The sequence below is a fragment of the Botrytis deweyae genome, assembly GCF_014898535.1.
Source record: "Botrytis deweyae strain B1 chromosome Unknown BDEW_016, whole genome shotgun sequence".
Classification (NCBI taxonomy): domain Eukaryota; kingdom Fungi; phylum Ascomycota; class Leotiomycetes; order Helotiales; family Sclerotiniaceae; genus Botrytis; species Botrytis deweyae.
The window spans coordinates 577,225-601,426 of record NW_024066223.1 but is presented as its reverse complement, the minus strand read 5'-3'; the positions used below and the strand labels follow the sequence as shown (position 1 = coordinate 601,426).

Genomic DNA, 24,202 nt, shown 5'->3' with positions numbered 1-24,202 from the left:
TACCTTCTATGATGTAATAGGGTGCTAATAAGAAGGCTCCACAGTAACCAGTGACGAATTTCTCATAAAAGTACTTCCAGCATACGCTGCAACCTTCAAATACTGAGCCTCACTACTAATAGGATAGCTAGTTTCGAAAAGATTGCCTCTCTGAACAGTAGCCACTTCCACGAGATTGCTCTCACTAGTCCCTGTATATATAACCCAAGCCGTATAATCGGTTGCTCCATTCCAACTCATGTATGCGGTGTCGTTAACTCCTACGACATCTGGATTCCAAGGTGGCGTCGCATTCCAGGATTGTTTGTAGGCGCGATATGAATTGGCGGTATTATCATAGCCGAATTGGATTCGTAGACGAACGTCATCATTACCATCGGGACCGAATTCAGTAAGACGAGTAATGGCACCCCAGCCCATGAATGTATTGCCATTGTCGAGTGGGCTGAATGCTCCTTGAGAACCGCTGAAATCATTGTAGGCAGAATCGTTGAGAATTTTTTCCACGACTAAAGTTTTGTCTACAAGGTTAAGAGAGAGTTGTAGACCATTGGATTGGCTGGCTACGTTTTCATCTGAAAATTCACTGAAGTGGTTGTTAAAGTAGTGAAGGACGGCACTTGTGTTGGTGTAATTGCTGATGCGAGCATGATGTTGCCATTCCTGATATGTGATTAGTTAATGACATATGATGGCTTGGGAAATCAATTACAAAGTTTGCTTCCTTAGGAACCACGAAATCACTTTGTCCCTCGGTGTTGTTGCCCTCAATTCGCCATTGAATCTCACCGGCACTATTGAGATACCAAGTAGCCCAGCAGTGACGACTGTTAACAAGATATCCATCTCCAACAGATGATACAGCATTGATATGGAACCAGTCGAAAGGATCACTCGAATTTAAACCAGTTCCAGAGTTAACGCCTGGTATAATTTTGGAGTATGTGATAGGAATACCAGAGGCAATAGAACTCCAGCTGAAAATTATATCACCGGTTGCAATGTCAATCTCGTAGAACTGAGAGTCGTACACATAGCCAACACTTGGACCGCCAATTGGGCTAAGGTCCATAGTGGTAACGTTGCCTGCACTGACAATTAGGGTGTTTGAAGGTGTAATAAATAATTCGTGGGAATCGCCAAAACATGCGAGATCCGTCAAATTGGCACTTGGTGGAGTGATAAGATTTAATTTTGGACAGATCGTTGTGATTGGCGTGTAGGTATCATCCAGTATGGTGAAATTTCCATATGCAACACCGTGGCTTTTACGAACACCTTGCCAGTATGTCAACACAGGTTTGCCCATGTACTCTTGAACCATAAGATTCGTACTAAACAAGGGAAGATGCGTGGAATCTTCAGCAAAAGCATATGGGCCCTGCCACACAAGTTGCCCATCCTCAGTAAAAATTCCACATGCACTAGCTTGAACAGATCCAACGGCGGAGACTGCGGCGTTGAGATCCGACTTATCCAAGTGATTCAGAACTGGATTGATGAGAATCAAGCCTGGTTGAGTTTCTCCCGTCTTCGTAATATCGAAAGTGGGGGGTCGAAAATTGACCGTAACGTAGCTCTGGGTGGGCCACAAGTTGAGTGTAGTGGACAACGACATCTTGAAGTAACGCGAAGAGAGACTAGAGAGACTAGAGACATTGGAAGTGTTGTAAAGTATGGAGGAAGGTTGCAGCGGAGAGAAATTCGATCCCTTTATATCTCCGATTTATATCTACTCCACAAGATCTTCTACTCGCTGTCTGATATAGAAGTCATGAACTGCAAAACATTACCAACGAATGAATAACTTTACCAAATATGTATCATGTCGACAAGTGAGATGAAACCTCACGTGAAGTTCAAAGCATAAGGGCTCTAGATTTAAGGAATCTGTTATCAATCTCCAATTCAGAAAAGTGTGCCCCCTGCGATCTTCCGCTTTATGATCGATGGCCAGGCGCAATGCCTGCTCCTGTCATCCTTAACTAGAAACCATGGATGATCTGGTGCATTTTAGGTGATGGTCTCATCCTTTATAGTATGCACCATCTCTCGGTTAATCGATGATAGGAAGCGACTTTGTTTAAAACACTATGTTTTGCACCAAGGACTATAAATAAATAGCGGTGAAAGGGCGCCAGCATTTCGAAAATTTGACTGATTTTTCAAATCAAGTGAAGTGCGCACAGCTCAAGCAAGCTGATTGTATATTATATTGATTGTGCTTGGCTGAAGCTCTGCCCGTATGATCAAAGGTTTTATGATCGAAACTTATATGATTGAAGAGGTGTTGGGTGAGGAGGGAAGGGGGCTGTGTGGAGTGTGCTCTCTTGTTCTCGAGTGGGTACCGAGGCCGATAACGCGCATTTGGCATAAAACCCAAAAATAGATTTCTGCCTTCGCTAAAATCTTATTTAGAATTTAGTGGTGTGTATATAAGAAATAAATAATTCAACTCAATACACAACCTTGAAAGAAATAATAAAATAAAAAGAAAATAAATCCTTCTATTAATTATTATAGAAATCAAATAATATAACTCTTTTTGAATTATCTCAAAAATTGAAATTTATATTCAATTTAATAATATTTCAAGAATAAGAAATTCAATATTAAAATTTAATCTTTTTTTCAAATTCATTATAGTATTTCTATATTAAATATAAATTTCAATTTTTGAGATAATTCAAAAAGGATTATATTAATCGATTCCTTAAATTTGTAACACTTTGCCTTAAAAGAACTGTAAGAGTAGGGTACAATTTATTCTTAAAATCTACAATTACAAAATCGAAAGTAAAGTATTTGTTAAGTATACCTATATATCAATTATGTATACATAATCATACATATACACACATACACACATAAATGATTATAATTATAATTAGATATCAATTTGTAATATTATCCCCCCCTCCAAAAAAACTTACCCTCAAGCTTTATAATTATTTATTTTCGTTATTGAATTGGTAATTGCAAAATAACATTATCATTATTTAATTAGAATAATATAATAAATAGATGTGTACATAGGTTTTTCTTTTTCGCAACAGAAAGGTATATACGAAGTAAAAGAAATCGTTCTGTAGCCTAACAACCAATTGAATCTTTTGAAACATATAGATTAATTGAATCCCTTTTTTCTTCTAAATTTTTTTTTAATTAATTAATTTTTTTATATCTTTTATTAATATATCTTTAATTTCAAAAAGAAAATACGACAACAAAAATAAACTATCACCAGTACAGATTTAGTAATAAAAGAATATATATATAATAATAAATTATTTATAATTCTTTCTACATTTATTTTACTGATTTATTCTCCTATTTAACTTGTAATAAAGAAAACAATTACTTTTTCTATTACATAAAACAAATAGTCTACTAAAAAAAAGAAATCCGAAAAGAAGGAATCCTATTATGGGAATGATTGTGATTTTGATGAGGAATGTGAATAAGACTTTTTATTTATTTGTTTTTAGTATATAATCAGCTTATTTAATAAGTGTGATTATAGTTGTTGAGGATGATAACCTCAAAAATAAAATCGATCTTCGATTTGTTTATTGGATATATTTGTTCTATTATATTCTCAAACAAAATTTCGAGAAAAAATATAATCCTTTGATTGATCAAGTTGATAATTATAAAAAGAAATTTACTAACAAATTAATTACAGTAATGTGCTATTTTAGTAATATTGAAAATGATGGGTATAAGATTATTGAAAAGAAGATTATAAAGGCCTTACATCAAGATTAATCTAATTACAAATTCAATATACTTTGTTGTAGAAATATTAGTTTTATTGATATCAATAAACTGAAATCTCTAAATAAAAGATTACCAAAAAAAACAATATTATAATAGAAACAATATATTCAAAAGGATGATTAGGTTTGTGTGGGTTGTATATATAACTATATTTTTAGTAAGGGGGATAATATATACTACCGAATTCCTAATCAATTATTTAATTAAGCTTACTACTTATTTTATCTTATTAATAAATATAAATATAAGCGTTTACCCTTTAAAGAGATTTGTGAAATATTTTTCTAATATTAAATAACTATTACTAAATATGGCAATATAATAAAAATAAATACAACTTTATTGATTTTTAATAAAGTTAATCCTTTTTTAATAGTTTGATTTATAAAAAAAGCTAAGAAACTATATTTCAAAAAAAATACTTCTTATTACCCTTACTCAAAAGAACATAAAACATCGCATAACCAAAGCTGTAATATAGAAAAATAAATTAAAATAATAATATCAATTTGTTTTGATATAAATGAAAGTGGAGCTTTTAGCAATTTATAAGTAATTGTAAGCGATTGAATATAAACTCAGTTTTGTTGTTATATATATTACAATTAAAAATCGTTTCATCTTTTGGCTTGTGGTTATTCTGGATATACTTATTATCATTATTGGCTAAAGATTTAACTAATATTTCGATTTAAACTATTCAATTTTTGTTTTCGTATTTCGTCTGATTATAATTATTGGTACCTATAAAAACTTTTTTTTTGATTTACTTTAAAACTATCATAATATAAAAAAGACTTTTTTTATTATATTATTTTAGCAATTCAGTCTTTATCCAATTACTTTTCCATTATTAATGAAATTATAATTTCTTTATTACTTTAATATATAAAAAAAGTTTTTTTTATTTTTTTTATTTATATATTGATTATTATCTATAAAATCATAATTATTCTTTCCACTCTCATAAAAGTAAATTTATTCGAATAAGTATATAGAGGGTTTTGATAGAGAGGGATTTCACAAATAGAAATCACAAAGAAAATATAGAATAGTTTTGAAATCGGAAATAGGGTATTAGATAAGATTATCATCAGCGTTTAGTTACAATACTCTATATTTAAACTATTAATATACTTTCTTGATAGCTAGAATATATTTTACTTTTTATTCAATATCACTAATAATATTAATTGGAGGTAATAGTTTAATGATTTATTCAGAAAATAGATTGTTTACTACTTTGCAGAATTTATTAAATAAAAATATAGAATAAACTTTTATAATAGATAATAGGTTCAATTAAAAGGAATCTCTAACCCGATTAATAATCTTAAATCTATTCTGAGTTGGGTAATCCAGTTTTTTTAAAGATTGTTGTATTGGAAAGTCTTTTATACTAAGTTATATATAATTTCCTATATCAAAGTTAACTAAACAACAATGCGAATTGGCTAATCAAAATATTTTTTTTTGTGTATATAAAATATTTTTTTTTGTTTAATCAAATGTTAATTTATTATATTTAGTATATTCTTTAGTATTAATTATATTCAAATTATTAACAGATATAATAAAATCGAGTTTCTAATCCCAGGGATTGCAGGGTAGATGGTTATATAAAGTCTTATATAAGAATTGATTATCTAATGATTTGTAAGGAAGTATAAACTGAGTATAGTTTATCATTAATAGGAATTCAAATTAATTATCTTGATAATAGCTTATAAAGGATTATAAATATTACTAAAAGTATTAATTATAAATCTTAATTTAACTATCAATTTGCAAATAATAAATGATAAATAGCTTAACTTACATTCCTAAAATATTATTGAATTCTTATCAGAAAATTGATATGAATTAAGGATTATAATCAGAGACTATAGACTTTGGGGCATTATAATATCTGTATATATAATATAGGTATAAGCAGATCTGATTTTTTGAATTGATTAACTTATAACAAAATATTGAAATAATCTATTTGGTTAATTGGTTGATAATGATAAATATGTTGTTGTAATTATATTTATCTTTATTGAAACTACAATAGTTCATGGTAATGTATTCCTATACTTTTATAGAAATAAAGAGTGGATGAAGTAGATTGGGGATACAATCTCTGGAAACAGAGCTATACTTATATTTATAACAATTCTATATATATTAATTGATTGTGAAAATCATATTCTTCCAATAATATTGCTTAGTTAAGAGAGAATAAATCTTCTTTACACCAGGATATGTAATAGAGATTAAATTGTAGACTTTATAAATTAAATGGGTTTACAAATTGTTAGTATTCGGAATATATAGGTGATTGTTATAAAGCAATAATCCTTTTACAAAAATAAAATACTTATATAATTTGATTATGTGGTTGTATAGAGCTTTTAAATTTAAATGGAATCTGTTTACTTCAATAATACAATTGATTATATCAAAAAGTGGAGATATTATGCTTATATCTAGATTTGCGATAGTATTTAGTTTTTATTGGAAAAATTTATATATAATCCTAGTATCTATCTAATTATCTTTTATAAACTACTATAATTGATTTTTTTTCTTAGTATTATTCTACTAATCTAATTTGTTAGTGTAGCAGGTAAGCATATTTGCAAATAAATTGTTCTTTCCAGTACAATATATAATAATAAAATTATAATTGGTGAGTAGTTTTGTTTAGTGTACTTATCGAATATTTAGCTATTTGGTAAATATAAAATACTTAAAAGCTTTATAATCGATATATACTTTAATCTGATATAAGAATTTAGTAAGTTCGGCTTTCCAATAATCTAGGGATTTGATGATCACAAGCATTTCTTTATTATAAACTTTATAGTTCAGTTTAGTAATAACCATTATTTTCGAAAAATAAATAACTAATAATTATTCATCACCATGCTTCTAAAAGAGTACACTAGTGATTATACCATCAGATATATCGCTTTCTAGTATACAAAATAATATATAATTATAATATTACAGAAGAAAAACAAAAATAAATTTATCTTTAAATATATTAAATACAATTTGGTAGATTTTGTCAAAATAGAATTTGATATTTGCTTTTATAAATTTGTAAAGAGATTTTGTTATTATATTGTAATCTTTAATAAATTAATAATAAAAGTTATAAAAATCTAAAAATAATTGAATATCTTTTATAATAATAAAATAAATCTAAATAACGATTATTCTGATTTTCTTTGGATTGATTTATATTTTATTAATAAAAATAATAAAATCTAAATACTTAATATATTTAATATTAAATTCGTATTTCTTGAGATTTGCTTATAATCCAGCAAATTCAAATTACTCGAGAATATACTTGATATATTCTTTATATTTGTTTTTGTTTTCAAAATATATTAATATATTATTGAGGTAGGTAGTATAAAAGTTATTTAAATAATTAAATAAGATATTATTTATATATTATTAATAAGTTATAGGGCTGTTTATTAATTTAAAGGGTAGAACCTTATATTTATAGGAACTGTATTGAATATAGAAAGTAGTATATTCTTTGGAAGCAGGATTTATATGTATATAATAGAATATTTGTTGAATATCTAATTTAGTATATACTTTTATACCAACAAGTTATACAAATATTTTGTTAATGAGAAGCAAAGAATATCTATCCTTACACATTAAAGAATTTAGTAATCTAAAGTTTATATAGAACCTTAAACTTCCATTTAGCTTTTTTATAAAAAGAATCAATATTACAAATAATATTTAACTAGGTTCTATAAATCCTTTAATAAGATTTTCGATAATATATTCTTTAACAACTTTAAGCTATTCAAGTAACATCTTATATAATAAACTATATTTAAGAGCTTTCTCACCTTCTCCTTTAAGAATAATCTTATGATTATATGATCGGAAGGGAGGTAAAATATCGGACTCGTACTTGAAGAACACTCAGTAATATTACTAGTAAGCCTTAAAGATTGAAAATTCCATCTCAATATCTGTAATAATATAATTGAAAGTAGTAATAATTTCTGATTTGAAATTATTTAGGGAGATAACTACGACTGCAATTCGATAATTATTATCCTAACTAGATTTGTAACTTGAGATGATGTAATCGATCTCTTCGTAGGTAATTATAAAGATTTTATGATTCTTATTTCTTTTATAAATAAACTAAAATTGAATCGGCTTGAATATATATATATTATATATATTGAAAATATATAATAAAAGAGATTCATATACAAATTAAATATAAACTTGATCGAAAACAGGTTTCTTTTTTAGATTAATTGAAATCGGGGGTTCAATTACATCGGAGATTATTATATTAGATTCCTAAGAAAATATAATAAATATCATAAATATAATCGATACTATTTCCTACTGTTTATTATTAATATAGTAGTATATCTCTTCCAATCAAGCATTCCGATTATCAGTATTTTTCTACTTCAAATAATCGATTTTAGATTATTATAAGTTATTCCTAATTAAAAGTATATTTTTTGATAAGGAAATAATAAAAAAATACTCAAAAAACTATTCGAGGTATCGTTTAAAACAATCAATTTTAACTCAGGTCTCTACTAACCATTTACAATCTAGAATTATACTATATAAATCCAAATTGATAATAAAAAATAACAAATAGAACTATTATCAAGTATTAATTATAAAATTAAGAAAGATTAAATAAATAATAGTTTTACCTTTTGTATTATTATAACTTTTGACTTCAATTAGTAATTCGAGTAATATAAAATAGAATTTAAATATAGGAAATAATAATAAAAGAAGTATTCTATTAATAAAAACATAACCATTCACTTCAGAATTTATGAGTACTTGAGTATAATATGAATATCCATTCCTTGAAAGTATATATGATAGATTTATAAAATTATTTTTTATTAATTTTGTTAAATCAAAGAATTTTATATTTTGGATTATATTTAGGAAAGAACTTTTATTTAAATGTTTTGATTTAAATACTAGTTTTTGGTAGTGTAAATGGATTTGATAGCTTTTGTTTGTATATTTAAATTGATATTCTCCTCGATATTCTTTTTTATATTATAAAACTCTTCGTTTTTTTTGATCTTTTGGATTTCGGTTATAGCACTTATATTGCTTGCACATAAAATGAAATTGTAATTTGTTTCCAATACAGAAATAGGTGTACTACAATTGAAATTGTTTTCTGGAGATGGGATACTATTTGACTTGAAAGTTCCTATATAGCTAGTAAAAATACAAGGGGAATATAAGATTTAAATAGGTAGATTTAAATTATTTAATGGGTGGAAAGCGATTCTAAGCAAAATCAACAAAGAAATCCTGCTAAATAACTTTTTGAAAAAAATCTTTTTAGTTGTTTTATTACAATTACATTTCCAAAATATAACTTCAAGTTTATTAATTTTAATAAGTTTATTGGTTAGGTTTTTTATAGTATAGTATTATTGAATATAAAGATTGATAGCTTATTAAAGAAAATTAAAAATCTTTCTTTTTAAATTACAAAAAAGAATTGTTGAATTGATAATTCCCGTTTGTGTAACTAATAACCTAAACTTACAACATTATATCAGAAAATTTCTATATTACATATTATTGGGTATAATCTAGTATTTGTATTTAATGCAAATATAATCGATCTCAATCAGGTTTTTATAAATAGTTGTGAGCTAGTTAATTAATTGCTAATTTGTTAAGTGGGGAATTTATATGTATAACAAGAATATATATTCTTATACTTCACCTTTGATTTATTTTATCATATAAAATTATTATTACAATTTTGAGGTAAATAAATTTTTATAAAGTTTAAGTTATTCTATAATTAATAATTGCTAGAGATTTATTTTCAATTCTATATCATTTTTGAGTTTAGATGAGAGATTAATAGGCTTCGGAATATACGAATGTTTTATTGTAATAGTAGAAAAACAAGAAAGAAATATTTATTGGATTTGTAGATTATTTAATAGAATGATTGGGTTTGAGGGGGGTAAATTGTTAGTATTCGAAAGAGATTACTGCAAAGATTGGTTTTGCGAGTAAGGGTTTTTTTTATTTTTTTTTTTTTGGTAGTATGAGATATTCTTTTAATAGAGATGATTGGAATATTAGGAATCTGGATTTCGCAATTTTCTGAGGAATCTATATAATATTACTATCAGGGTTGGAGAGGTTGAGATGGGCGAATAGTATTAGAACTATACTGTAACAATTCTTCTTTAAGCTTTGTTATTTTGTTCTACAAAACTTTATAATCTATAAGAGTTAATAATCACTTTTTTTAAAATAAATAAATATATATTAATATACTACCCTCAAAAGTTAATTCCTCAATCAAAAAATCGTTTCCCAACTATTTACTCTTTTCACATCTACCAATATTTATATTAGAATTGTAGAAACTTTATTTATCACTTTATCGAAATTGATTATCATTGATTAGAGGAATTTGGCTAATTATAGAAGGAGAATAATAAAATCCTTTTGAAATGAATGAATTGGATATAGTAATGGTATTTGTAATTTGGTATATTTAGGGAAATATTTTTGTTAAGTCTTAATTGAAATAAATCTTTTTTTTATAAATAATATTAAACATACAATTCATTCAAAAAGGTATTATAATTATAAAATATTATTTGGATGGTTATTAGATAGCCATGTAATCATATAAAAATTATAGATAATGTAATACTTTGCCTTAAAAGAACTGTGAGAGTAGAATATAATTTATTCTTAGAATCTACAATTATAGAATCGGGAGCAAAGCACTCATCAAGCACACCTATATATCAATTATATACACATAATCGTATACATGTACACATATGCATATAAGCGATCGCAACTGCGATTGGGTGCCGATCCGTGACAGAATTCTAATTAATGATTATATCTCTTTTTTATTTATTTCTTCATTTTCATTAAAATTATATATTGAATTGAATTCTTTTTTTTATTGATAATATCAACCAAAACTCAATTAATCATCAACTCACTCGAGCCATTTAAAGCCTGATTAATTATTAATCCTAATATTTGAAATATCTATATAAAACAGATTTATTGATTAGAACTATATTATATTGAATATAAATTTCAATTTTTAAAACAATTAAAAAATAGTAGTACTAATCGATTTCTTGAACTCTAAATAATAATTCAGATTATTTTTATTTTATTTTATAAATTTGCTTAAGATTGTATACTGAATTGAATTCTTTTTTTTAATATTATAAAAGTTATCCAAAATTATATTAGTAATATAATTTAAGTGAAATAAACTCAAACTTAAGCTTGAAATAAGGAATTCTTATTAAACTCAATTCGCTTATTCTAGAATAGTTTATATACTATAAAGAAAACTATTAGAAAATGAATTTTAAATATTAATACACTTCTTATAGAAAATTTTGAAATGAATTCTAAAATCAAATAAATAAAACTAACCCTAAGGGCTATTCAGTAATACATTTTTTCTCATAAAAAACCTTTAATAAAATTGAATTCTATTATATAGAATAAGATTTCTATAAACACACCATATAGATTCTAAAATTTTATTTTAGTGAAAATAGAAATCTATTTTTGGGTTTTATACCAAATGCGCATTATCGGCCTCAGTAGTGGGCCTGCTATTGAGTTTCGCACACCTTCTATTAACGAAGGAGGTGCTGGGTGAGAATGGGAGTGTGTCCATCCATTGCCTCAAGAAATCTCATATGGCTCAAACTCTATCCATAGTAACCTTGGAAGTATTATGGGATTTCAATTTAGGTAGCTCCGAGAAAAAGTTCTTATGCACGGACTGCTTGTAAAACATGCACGTGACCGGACTCTGACATCAAGTTGTCATTTGCTTGAGGTCGAAAGGCCTCCTCACATTCATCTTCATCGATTTTGAGTTAACGTTCTACTACCTACGTAGGTAGATATATATTTGCATGTTGTCGGTCTCAGATTCAAGGCTTTGCATTCTAAATATATTTATATTATGTAATAAGTGAAGTACAGTCTGAATGTGAGATAGTCTACAGAAGACGTCCGTCGAAGAGCATGTGTTATAAGTTGATTATACCATAAATCATTAGTAGTGAGAGGGGAAAGCAGTATCTGCTTACTTGTGCCATCAAATTTATGCTGCTCATAGTATCACCGTTTTCTCTAGTAGTAATGCACTTCTCGCTTCCTCTTCATCTCGCTCTCTTAGTTCGAGCCAACTCCCAACCTGGGCAGTGATGACAGGCTTTGCCATAGCAATGCGACCCCAGTTGAGTGCAGGCGACGAAGATACAGAATGATCACCTTTGAACTGTATTTCAAGCAGTGAATTCAGGGATAGCCTGAGATTCCTCCTCGGGGCTTCAATCATACCATAGTTCGAACCTCGTCGTAAACCTTGAGGTTGTGCAATTGGCTCGAGCCGTGGAAAACGGCCGCAGATAGCAGAAAATCTTCTCCATATTCAAAATCCCCACATTTGCTCGACATAGTATCTCACACGAAGGTTGTACTTCGACGTGCACAATCCCATATGAGGGCTTACGGAGGTGTCTTCATTCTCAGAGTGTGGTCCAAGTTGTGAGTTCTATATCTGATGAGAAGTGACTGGTAGAAGGAACAAGCCACTATTGAAAAGTGAGAAGGTCATAAGGGGTTTCTCCTTCGGATCTGCACTCGCAGGCACAAGGGCTCCAGAGAACGTGTGCGACGTGCGCCCCCAATACCGTAGGGATTATATGTTTTCATGTGTTGTATTCATATCAGATAAAAGCCCTCTGGCGTTGATGGAGGGAGGTCTCGTGGGAAGCGGGAAGTATGCTGTTATCTCTTCTCCTCCAGACAAAGACAGAGAGAAAGGAAGAAATGAGTTCGAATAGACATCCAGTACTCATCCAAACTTCATAATTTCACTTTCAATCCGAAGTCTGATATTAGCTGCGCTTAATTTAGCGTGAGAAAATTTTCACGGGTAGATAAACAGACAAGTGAATTGGATTTGTTTTCTCGCGTCCATTAACGCACATTAACGACTTTAAATTTTCTTTTCCACAATCTCATTTTTCCTTTCCCTTCAATCACAACTTCCACTCTCCAGTTTTGACACCCTCAAGTCCTGTTCGATCTATGATCTCTGAAGACAAATGAGGTCAACGTCTTCAAAGATCATAGATCGAACAGGACTTGAGGGGTAAACTCCACGCCGGTCCTTTTCTCCAGTCGTTATCCTGCCAATTCTGCTTATTTACCAATAAACCATTCGATCTACGACATTTGAGAACAAAACGCTTTCAAGTTTTCAGATATCTCGATCATCTGGTTTACTTGGTGGTAGCCTCCACGCGACAACCACTCATCTTCAATCGGCTGGGAATGGGAATTTCTTGCACTTTTTTCCTCTTCCTAGCTGCCGATCTTCTTTATTTCGACGTCTTCAGATTCAGCCAGAGATGCATCATACGGGCACGTGCAGCTACGGCGCCGGATATATCTCTACAGATTCTGTTTACGTCAAAAGTAAGTCTTCGCCATAATGTCGTTTTCGCCACTACCACCTCCCCACTTTCAATCAACCGACAGAAATTCTACCTTCAACAACCTTTTATGCGTCAGATTGCGCGATTCAATACACCTCTGAGGATGAAAATGGTCTCAAATGTGGATTCTAGCCATTACTGTAAAGGTCAATAGACAGTCCAGAAGTTACATTTGATTGAGGTTATTCGAGGCCTTGAAGTTCGCACCGAAAATCTCGGTTTCAAAGCATCACCCTTTACCGCGTTCGACACCAGCATATCGCGATGGATATCAATTTTTCTCAGGAGATGGTAGCAAAGACGCTGGCAGAAATGGTATGTAGCTCCAACGTTGCTTTCATTATCGATGTTGCTCATGCTAACTGATTTTGTAGACGTCCTAGAAAATGAGATGATTCAGAATATGCATCAACCGCTGCAGATGACCATTTCTTCGTTTCAAGTACAAACCGCTTCCACACATTAGTTACGCTACATAACACATTCAATTGCCGAAAATCATCTTTCAATTGTTCTCATGCTATCAAGTCAACTATCGAAATCCTAGGAGGGCAAAGCAAAGCATTTCAACAAAGGAGTAGGACTCAAATCGACCAAGACGCCAACAAAAGACTCACCACTATGGCTCAATCATTCATGGACCTTCTACCACAAAGCCTTCACCCATTCGACCACGATAACTCACCAAGATCCTCCAGAGCTTTCCAGCGAATGGGCCATGAATGTTTCCCGTTTCCCTTTTCCGATTCAAACGTTGACGACAAACCTCTCCTCTGGTTCCTACCTGATAACGAATAGCCTTTACCAGGCGTACCCTCTCGGCTTGATGTTGGCTCTCATTATCTCTTCTCTTCTTGAACTTCTTTCTGCCACCCAAACTTCGTAGCTAGTCTCTGTGATTCACCAGCTTTCCGAATCATATGGACGAACCTAACCTTTTCCGGGACGATCAGGTTTCGGGCTGGCAATGATTCCGCTAAACTCTTGTGGCGCAGGAAAAACGTACCGACGCGTGAATTGTTAGTTAGGAATCGAGGATTTTCATCAAGAATTAAACTATGTTGAATCCTATGAGTGAACTTTGGTACTGGTGATCATGCACATTGCTAATGACTATGATTGAACCGTTTTCCGCTGGCTTGCCATTGTGGTAGAATTTCCCTAAGTGATTTGTCCAAAGCGTCCCAAAAAATCTGCCCATGCATTTGATATTGTAAGATTCCTCGTGCCATCAGGCCCATATCTTACCCAACAATCCTCTAATCCTCACCCTCATCAGATACATTCCCGCACACTCCAAGCCCAGTTCACTCAATCATAAATTCCATCTCCTTCCAAGAACCTTGCGACTCGCCCAAAAAACTCGTACGATCCATCAGCTTTCGAGAAGATTGGAAAATCATGAACTTCATCTTTTCCAACCACCGCCTCTACCTTTACACCTGCTTGACGTAGATGATTGACGAATTTTCGTATGCCTTTATATCATCAATACTCAGTTATCACTCATACAATCAAACATTAAAACATATACATACCTGAGCAAAAAGCTTCCGCATCCCCCCGAACAACCATACACCTACAAAGCCCCTCAAATTTATACCCTTCCGGCAACATCCCTCTCGCGGGACTCAAAAGCGTCTCTCTCAAATCCGGCCTGTTTTCACAGTACTGATATCCCACCATTGCAAACATTTCATTATTCATAAAATCCAACTCTATCAGACTTCTCTCCTCTTCCTCTCCCATCCCCTTCCCATCAAACCTCAACGCCAAATCCACAAATGGAGAAATCAACACCGCGTTTTCCGGCATGGGAAAACTATACCTATTAAGATACAACAAAAGCGTAACCACAATTCCCGCACCTCCCGAATCTCCCATAATCGAGATATTTTCCCGACGATATCCCATCTCGAGGAGAAAGTGCAGTGCCGACAATGCATCTTGCAAGGCTGCTGGAAAGGCCGTTTTGGCCGTCACACATTTACGGAAGTTGACGCCGAAGATGGGGATCTTGGTTTTCTGCATCACGCGCCAGGGAATAGAAGATGTAAGCGGATGGCCTTGTACCATTCCGCCGCCTACGAAATACATCATGATTTTCCTTTGTGATAATGGGGCAGAGGCGTCGCCAACGGGAGGAGAAAGATCCCGTGTCCATTGCCAGAAACAGGGACAACTTTCTGGTTGGATGGTTGGATGTATTGCATCGCCCTTAAACCAGGGTTCATCTGCTGGTGGTATGACCTCCAATTGTACATTCTGATCGTCGGTGAGTTTGGGGATGGAACAGCGGGCGGGAAAGGAGAGAACATCTTTAAGGGGTTGGGTGCCAGGATTTAGAGACCAGGCGATGTGGGAGCCGATGAGGAGAGAAGCACGGTATGTGAAGGACCAATGGGGACGACCATAATAAGAAAGGGAGAATAAGACAGAGAGAAATACAAGCGGTATCTGCGGCGTAACGATCAACAACGAATAGAGAAGCCGAGCTACGCGGTAGCAGTGTTGAGTAAACCGGGACGTACGTTGCCAAGCGCGGATATGAGAGTTTGTGGGGTACGGGACGCGCATATTGAATTAAATTTTGAGTGACTCGACAATCGATATTTCTTCTGCGGGAAGAGGGTGAAGCAGATCCCAAATCGATAACGTGCATAGGTACGAAATGCATCTCAGAAATGAATCGTTCGAATCACTAGTTTTTCGTGTGCTTGAAACACGAGGTTGGGGATGATCGTCCCGTTTCATTAGGCTTCGGTTCATCCTATCAGATGCGAAAGACGGAACGAACTACCGTCAACTACCGGCACGCATGAAGCTAGGCAGGGACGGGTAAGGCATTTTGCTGAAAATAGTTAGGGATTCTGCGGGTGGTAAAATGTTGAAAGTCACCTGGTGTTTTTGTATTTTTTGTACGCGTTGACCATTGAGATCGGTCGGTTTATCATTGACTTTTTGGTTTCGAGGTGGTGGGAAAATATGAGATTGGGTGGCGCCATCTGATCATGATGGATTTTGGGGGAGTTGAGAAGACTCGACTCAATTTGAACTTTTGAGATGCGATGAGTCTTCTGCATACATGAATCATGATATTTGGTATCAGATATGGAAAACGGTAGCATGCGCGAATAACATAGCATCTCATACCAAATATGGACCACAGTCTCAAGTGTTTAAAATATGTATTTATTGATCTATCCTGCAATTTCTCCGTGATATTTTTGTTGTCAAAGCAACAGTCTATCTACTTGTCTTGTCTCGACTTATCGCGTGTCGTGCTCGGTTCCCCCTCCACAAAATCTTGTCTCGGGACCTCTTCTCCATAAATGGCTGTGCGTTGGCTATTTGCCTAACCTATTCCCTTCAACCCTACTGCAACACAGCGTCTGCCTCCTCTTTGGAGCATCGACATGCATGTGTATGCTTCATTCTGCCTTCATAAAAATGATCGCTTCTTCATCTGACAAAGTCTATCTTGCCACTGATTCGTTCCATCAAATAACCTCATGTCGTATCGAGTATCCTCAATCATAGTGTAACTTCGTAATGTAATCTTCGTAATGTAACCCATTCCAATCTTATTCCCAACATATCTCATTTCACTCAGGTGCCCGCATAAGGTCTGAATCCATCGTCCTTCCCCCGGCTCCAAGCTCTCAGTCTGCCTTTAATCTTTGATCCTAGTGGCTGTGCATCTTTGATCGATCCCTCATCCGATTCATTCGTAGTCTCAATGATACTGCCTCTACTTCTTCCCAATGACTCTGAGCTTGAAAATGGATTACTCATATCTATACTCGCTCTCACCCCGCTGAGTATCTTAGTACTTGTAGACATAGCAGAAGAATAGTCGTGACTCATTCGTTTCGAAGAATTCGTAAAAAAGGATAGCGAAGAAGTAGAGATGTGAGAAGAATGTGAGGAATTAGAATTAGAAGAACTACTCGAAGAAGTTCGCGATTTAGATTTGCGAGGTGATTTGTGGGAGGACTCGTAGGAATCCATTTCGAGGAGGATGAGTTGTAGTTGTGAGTCTGTTTGGGCGAGATTAGGGGCCGTGGAGGTGAGGGGAGGTCCTTCAATGAATTTGGAGGGGCGAAGCGTGGCTTTCGGGTTGGGTGAGGTAGACATTGTCTAATGATTGTTGGTTGTAATGCTTTAGTTGTGTTCGAATGTTGGGTTCCAATGTAGATATTTGGGTGATTTTTATATATAACCTTTGATTCGTTCTGTATATATTAAAGTATATGAAGAGTTGTAAAGTAATATATAGATTGACCCATACACAACCTTGAAAGAAAGATATAAAGATTCAAGATGGTATATGAGCAAAACAGCGAATATCCAACAAAATATAGAAAAGCAATCAAAGAGATCATCCACACCCCGAGGGGAGACCTACACTTTTAATAACTGGAACATACATACTGACTCAAATCCATCCGTTCCATGTGCGTCGTAACTCCGGCTTCCTTGAGTAAAGTCAAAAGGGAAAAAAGAAATCTTGCGCCCACCAAGCCGCGTTTGAACAAGGGTTTCTCTTCACATAATTCTGTCATAGTGGAGCACCCAAAAGCCTAAATTGTCACCCCTCACAGACCCTGCATATAGGTATCACTACCTAAAGTACTAAAATTCCTAAAAAGTAATTTGTAACCTCACTGATCACTGGTGTAATCATTTTTTGCCCCATGCCACCTCATCTGATACGAATACTTGTGCGTATTTCGGTGGATGATCTGCCAAGTATTTCAAGACAGTTTATGTATATGGATGGAGATTTTGACGTTTTTAATAAATCAGAGAAAGATTATTGGATAGAGAGGATTATAATTAGTTGTTCATAAACTGGAATTCTGGGTTTCTAGGATTTTATCAAATAATTTGTAAGTGTTGTTGAAGGATCTCGTGGAGATAAGGCTGGTAGAGAAAGACAGATTGGCGAAAAATGAAGGGGCATCTCCATTCACTCTCCATTTCCGATGCTTTTCATTTCCACAATTTCTTGCTTGTAATTTTTCCTACATCACATCACATCACACTACATGAATCCCCTCTCAATTTCTTTCAATTTTCCTTTACTATTATAGCATCCTGCGTATACACTCATAAAACGGAAGTCATGCGCATAACGCATTTTATTTATAATCTACGAGTAGGTAGGTATTTCAAAACTTTGATTTCGGGGTCCGTCCTACCTTTAAGCCCACCTGAGCAAGTACGAAAAGTACCTAAAAACAAACCCTATATCTCGTACTAACCGATAAAATCCCGCTGTGCCCGTGTCTCTCACGTTACAACTTACGAATACATAGACTGCGGAATTCACGGCGGTGGCTTGTGTACGATGTACTTGTAAGACTTACTACTCAAATTAAGGATTTGCTTAATGTGGACAAACAGGTAAAGGCTCTCGCATACGTATATTCGCAATCAATAACAAATCCTTCATCAGTCTAAAATGGAATTGGAATTTTGGCTGTATTGAATCTGGACCGACGTCATAAACCGTTGGATTTCTTATTCTTTCGCGGAAATGAATCCAGGATAGGGCGCTATCCGAGGGTGATGATCTGGACTGAAGGGTTTGTGGTCTCAGGTCTGGAAGGATTACAAGCTCATTGCTTGTTATCTGAGCGAGGTGTTCATGGCGGTCAATTGTTTGCATTTCGGATTATGGTGGTAGGATCTGGGGAAAAAGTCAAAAGAAAAGTGTGATGATACTCGATTTGATTTGTTTATTGCGTATAACTTTTTACCTTGTGTATAATTTTGGAATGATATAGTTAATGCTCCAAGTTTGACAGCTGGTCATCTGTGGAGTTGTTAGGTTCCTGCCTCTCCTCTTTCTACAAGCAAACTCATCGTCTGACGACACTGCTAACAAAATGTATTCCATATACCTTCGTAGGATTAATTTCTAATCGTTATATCCTAAATCCTTTCTTCCCTATCCCTTCCAAAACGGCAAGGAGCATCCGGCCTAGAACCTCCACAGAAGCATCCGATTATGTATTCATGATTCCAAACATAATAAGCTCGGAGTCACGGAGTGCTCGGCCAACCTTGGGATGATCTCAAGGTCCAGGCCAGGTCTGCAAAGAATCAAGAGAATCACCATACCCTTTCGACTCTCCCATCTTCGATCCTTTTCAATACAATATATCAACAGTCATCGAATAAATTCTCATCAAGAATCTCCCCATTGATCTTGTAATGCTTTCAATTGTTTACTAAACAATTGAACGTACTCGGGGATATAAGTTTCCAAAGTTGTGAGAGTGTAAAGATATTCCCACAAGCAACGGAATAACGGGCTACGGTTTAAGACCAACAACGGTCTCGGACATCCGTACTCGTACCTGCCTACAATAACTGTAATTAGGCCCTGTGTTATTTTTGTAATTGTTACATCGAGTTTGGCTACCTAGATGTTTCTATTTCGAATGTAGCACCAATAATGGTCCGACAATGATTTGAATTGAGTTGCCCTCTCGAGGAATGATCATAACTAGATACCTAATCACGAAATCATACTTTCTCATAAAATTAGTCATGTACGAACCGTTTTGTTGATCGATTAGAGTCAATTGACCATGATCATGGGTGAAAACATTCAAACCATACTTTGTGGTGAAAAGATACTGACTGTCGTCTGGGGAAGAGAGAGAGGCAGGAAAGCTAGTGTTTAGAACTGAAGATATACCCAAATACCTAGGTTCCTACCTAGATATAATTGCGAAATACACTGAAAGGAAGTTTATTAACTACCTACCGGTACCTACATAGATCAGCAGGACTCTTGAAGTGCTGATTTCGGATTTTTTGTGAAGCGATTAGACGATAATAGATGGAATTGAGTTCGTACAATTTGTTTCATCTTGACCATAATATCCTAATCACTCAACAGTACATATCGAATATATCAGCAGCCAGTATCAGCGTGCATGCCATGCATGTATCAGCCTCAGGATTAACTAATGCTAAACCCACATCTTACGCCTCCACGCCCCAACCATCCAATCACTCTACAACCCAACCACACAAAGTTTCACATCCCCAGACTTTCCAAACTATGCAAATCTCAATCTCAAACAAGTAGCCAAATTTCGGCCCAACATTCAACATAACACGAACAACCAAGCGGCTTTAGCTCACTTGGGAGAGCGCCAGACTGAAGTCAACTTCAGGAACCTAATAGAATCCATCTGTTAATCTGGAGGCACTGTGTTCGATCCACAGAAGCCGCATTCTGCGATCTCGAGTCCACTCGAGATAAGTCCCTTTTGCTTTTTGATTTGCCAATTACTTTTTGTATCAATTTCTTATCACTTTTGTGTAATTTTTGGAAATGAAAACAATTGATAAGATTGTAGTGGGGTTAATGGGCACAAGCGAAGTATAGCTAGCGCATTCAGTGGAGCGATAATACATTTTCACCCCGCTTTCTCTCGAGTTTGTGTGATTTAGAGAAGAAATTTTGGTGGGGTTATTGGATTGAGTTTATGATCTAGAGAAGATAATGCATTTTGATTTGTTCATGCTGTATAGATATCTAAAAACTTACGGGGCTTTTTACAAATCGCATCGAACTATTGGTCAAACAAGACCCCTCCATGACTCGGCCTTTTACACCCTAAAAGAAAATTTGAATCGCTCGAGAGTCAAGACTGATATCAAAACCTATCACTCACTCTACCGTATAATTAACGTATTCTTTTTATCCATTCCACCTTGATTTGGGTGGGGAAAGTCGCCAAAAGTCCTCGAAATCACCTATCGACAACCCCCTCGGAATCAACCAAAAATGCAAAAAAAATGATTTCTGACAACGGATTCAAACCGATAATACTCAGGGTAACTCCCTACGTAGGGCTCGAACCTACAGCCTCAAGATGTCAATCTACAGGATCGAGTCCTCGATAGAAGTCTTGCGCGCTACCATTGCGCCAGCAGGGAAATCTTATGATTTTGTATGATAGGATGACGAATTTTGCGTATATAAAATCATTTCTAACTAATGTCTTTCTCTGTACAGCACAGCATCATCCATATCTCCATCTATATTGACTTTAGATACATGTGACTGTCTGTTTCTTCAGATCTTGCAGTACGGTCTCTAGAGGCGTTTACTATGGCTAATTTCTTCCTGTCGAAACGGATCATCTCCCGACAAGTTTCTCCCAAGTCCATCTCATATTTCAAGAACATCCTAGTGGAACAAATATTCATGTGATATGGTATTTTACTGCGTTTTCTTTCAAATAAAAGTTCGAGATGTCCTCTCAAGTGGGCAATGTTCGATAAGCGAGCTCAGGTATACTTTCTGGGTACATTAGGGCGTTGCTACATGCAAGTGATGATGTATCTATCTATTTGTTCATCCATCCATCCATCTATCGCAATGAATGCAAGAGTAGATATTGAGATGAGAAAGTTTGCAATCTTTAAATCGAGCTTAACTCTTTGTTATTTACATGAGAATATACAAAGAAAGACGTGGCATCTTGATATCGCGGGGTGGTGGATGAATTTGAGGGTGCTAGATATTGATCCGTATGATGGCAGCGAGAATATAATGACAATGACATCCTGTCTTTGATGCGTAATGATTCTTATTCTGAACTTAGATTATTCAAATTCTTAGTAATTTCTCCTTAAACCGGAATCATCACCACGAAAAGTATTTCCTCCCACGTTAGTTCTTAGTTATGTGGTGCTCAATATAAACCAGTCATTGTGTCCCTCACAATCTTTAACCTATTTCCCGTGAAACCCAGAGGCGTTTGCTATCAAGCTTAACATCGTTGTCTTAAGAATCCCATTCACTTGCGATATCCCTTTACCTTTGAAGAGATCAAACGCTGATGTAGTATTCCTTTCACCAGTTCAAAAAATATACGTCAACAGCTCACTACCAAATTTGTTTTTCAAAATACTGCCTTTGGGAAGAGTATTATTCCTAAAGCCCAAACAAATGTTTCCATAGCTGAAACTACAATCCACAATGAGAAATATTCCATTTCCTGAACTTTCCGAATTCAATCATGGCATTCAAACCCTCCATATCCATAGCATTGAGTCCAGATTGCAATTAATACTGTTTTAGATATTAGATGTTACATTTCGGATGTGATTCTAGACCATTGAATACCTTAAAGAAGGGTAGAAAGTTACTATGAAGACCTCTTAGAAATTATGTGGTAGAGCTACTCCATTCTTATATTGAGAGATTGGAAATACATTTGGATTTTGTGTTAGAAATACATGGTTCTCTTCATAGAGATGAGAAGAGATTCAGCTAATGGTCCTTAGAAACCGGTCTTTGGAGACAACAAAAGAGATCAGGGAATGCGTGAGATCACAATGGTGTAAAAGTTCTACAATGATGTCGGTGCCAAAGAGAGGGTAGGAAGTCGAGGAATCCTACAACGCTAGAGGTGGCTTCAGGAAGATATCTTTCTACATTGAGCCAGCCGTTCCTATGGCCGACAAACAAGTTCTTTTTGGTCAATAATTAAAACACAATATACTGCTTTGCAATCAATCATAATTCGTTATGGTTATTTAGTACATACAACGAGCTCGAACGAGCAAAACCAAACTGAAAAAGTTACCACTTGCAAATCCATCGCACCCACTCAACCACATAAAAGCACCTCAACCCGCCATATAAGCCGCCGTATCTCCTATCAATGCATCTCTCTTTCTCTGCACCGATCTAATCAATTTCGCCGCCGGATTTGGACAATTCCCAAGCACACAAACATTATTTCCACAACAGGTATCCCAAGCACAGACATAAGCATTTGGACAATCCCCATCATCATAACAATCTTTAGCTTCAGCACATCCAACATTTTCACCACAGAAACCAAGGCCTGTAATGGTGTTGAAACAAAAACAAGTCGAATCGACAGCGCATGGTTTGATGCCTTCTTCGCATTTGGTGGGAGTACAGGGAATGGTGTTGCAGGTGCCGTGTTCACAATAGCCGGTATCACAGATGTAGCCGCAGGAGCCGCAGTTGAGGGCATCTTTCATGAGGGCTTTGCCTGTGGGGCAGACTGGAGGAAGTCCGGTGGTAACGGTGGAAGTGGTGAAGGTTGTGTATGTCTGATGTTTGGTTAGTAGATCATTTTGGCCGACATGGAGAACACACATACAGGTATAGTTTTGGTAACGGTGTCAGGTAAAATCCCCCAACATGAACACGCACTCGAATAACGAGCTTCGTTTGAGCAAGCACTAGCGTATGATGGAAGTGAAAAGGCAGTTGTTGCTACCGCTCTCTTTCCCACGGTAGATACTTCGGTAATTGTTGTCAAGATGGTAGATGTAACAGTGATATTAATAATATCGACTGTGCAGAAGTTTTTCATGTACTTGATGCAATCATCATATGCTATAGCTTGTTGAAAAGGTCCACGAAAGTCTCCACTAACTGCACGATAACAATTATCTGCATTGCAACCTGAAGTTGATGAAGTGGTGATGGTGTTAACATCTGCGATGCAGATTCCTGCAATAAGAAGAAGTAGTCTGAAAGAAGTGTGCATCGTGAAATCGAGCGATGAATTCCAGATCGTATAGATATCTAAGAAGAAGGAACTGCAACACTCTCATGGAGGTGTTGACCCTTTATAATGAAAATTCTGAGCCGCATCAAAATTTCAGACCCTGACTGTACAGCCGTATCCCATATCAACGCCTCTCCCATATCTATCACAAATTTCAGCATGGCGAATGTTCCTTCGGGTGCCTGACCATGCGATTACTACCTTGAAAAACATGGTATATGATGTACGAAATGAGGGGATATTCAGGAACGACAATAAGGAAAGGCCGAGTATAAC

The 24,202-nt window shown here is 34.5% G+C and overlaps 5 protein-coding genes across 5 annotated transcripts; 1 reads left to right on the top strand and 4 right to left on the bottom strand.

Moving 5' to 3' along the window:
• Window positions 1-24: 24 nt before the first annotated feature.
• EAE98_007177 (uncharacterized protein) lies at window positions 25-1,618 on the bottom strand (the record flags this gene model as incomplete). Its single annotated transcript, XM_038954800.1, has 2 exons — window positions 25-663; window positions 713-1,618. 2 exons carry the CDS (start codon window positions 1,616-1,618, stop codon window positions 25-27), a joined length of 1,545 nt encoding a protein of 514 aa, XP_038808942.1.
• An 11,986-nt stretch (window positions 1,619-13,604) lies between these two features.
• On the top strand, window positions 13,605-14,138 carry EAE98_007176 (uncharacterized protein; the record flags this gene model as incomplete). The annotated part of the gene is made up of 2 exons (XM_038954799.1): window positions 13,605-13,655; window positions 13,869-14,138. 2 exons carry the CDS (start codon window positions 13,605-13,607, stop codon window positions 14,136-14,138), a joined length of 321 nt encoding a protein of 106 aa, XP_038808941.1.
• Window positions 14,139-14,651: 513 nt separating this feature from the next.
• Window positions 14,652-15,917, bottom strand: EAE98_007175 (uncharacterized protein; the record flags this gene model as incomplete). Its single annotated transcript, XM_038954798.1, has 2 exons — window positions 14,652-14,818; window positions 14,879-15,917. 2 exons carry the CDS (start codon window positions 15,915-15,917, stop codon window positions 14,652-14,654), a joined length of 1,206 nt encoding a protein of 401 aa, XP_038808940.1.
• Window positions 15,918-16,949: 1,032 nt separating this feature from the next.
• On the bottom strand, window positions 16,950-17,477 carry EAE98_007174 (uncharacterized protein; the record flags this gene model as incomplete). The annotated part of the gene is made up of 1 exon (XM_038954797.1): window positions 16,950-17,477. The coding sequence occupies one exon, from the start codon at window positions 17,475-17,477 to the stop codon at window positions 16,950-16,952; it is 528 nt and encodes a 175-aa protein (XP_038808939.1).
• A 5,529-nt stretch (window positions 17,478-23,006) lies between these two features.
• Window positions 23,007-23,905, bottom strand: EAE98_007173 (uncharacterized protein; the record flags this gene model as incomplete). The annotated part of the gene is made up of 2 exons (XM_038954796.1): window positions 23,007-23,462; window positions 23,513-23,905. 2 exons carry the CDS (start codon window positions 23,903-23,905, stop codon window positions 23,007-23,009), a joined length of 849 nt encoding a protein of 282 aa, XP_038808938.1.
• Between the last annotated feature and the right edge of the window lie 297 nt (window positions 23,906-24,202).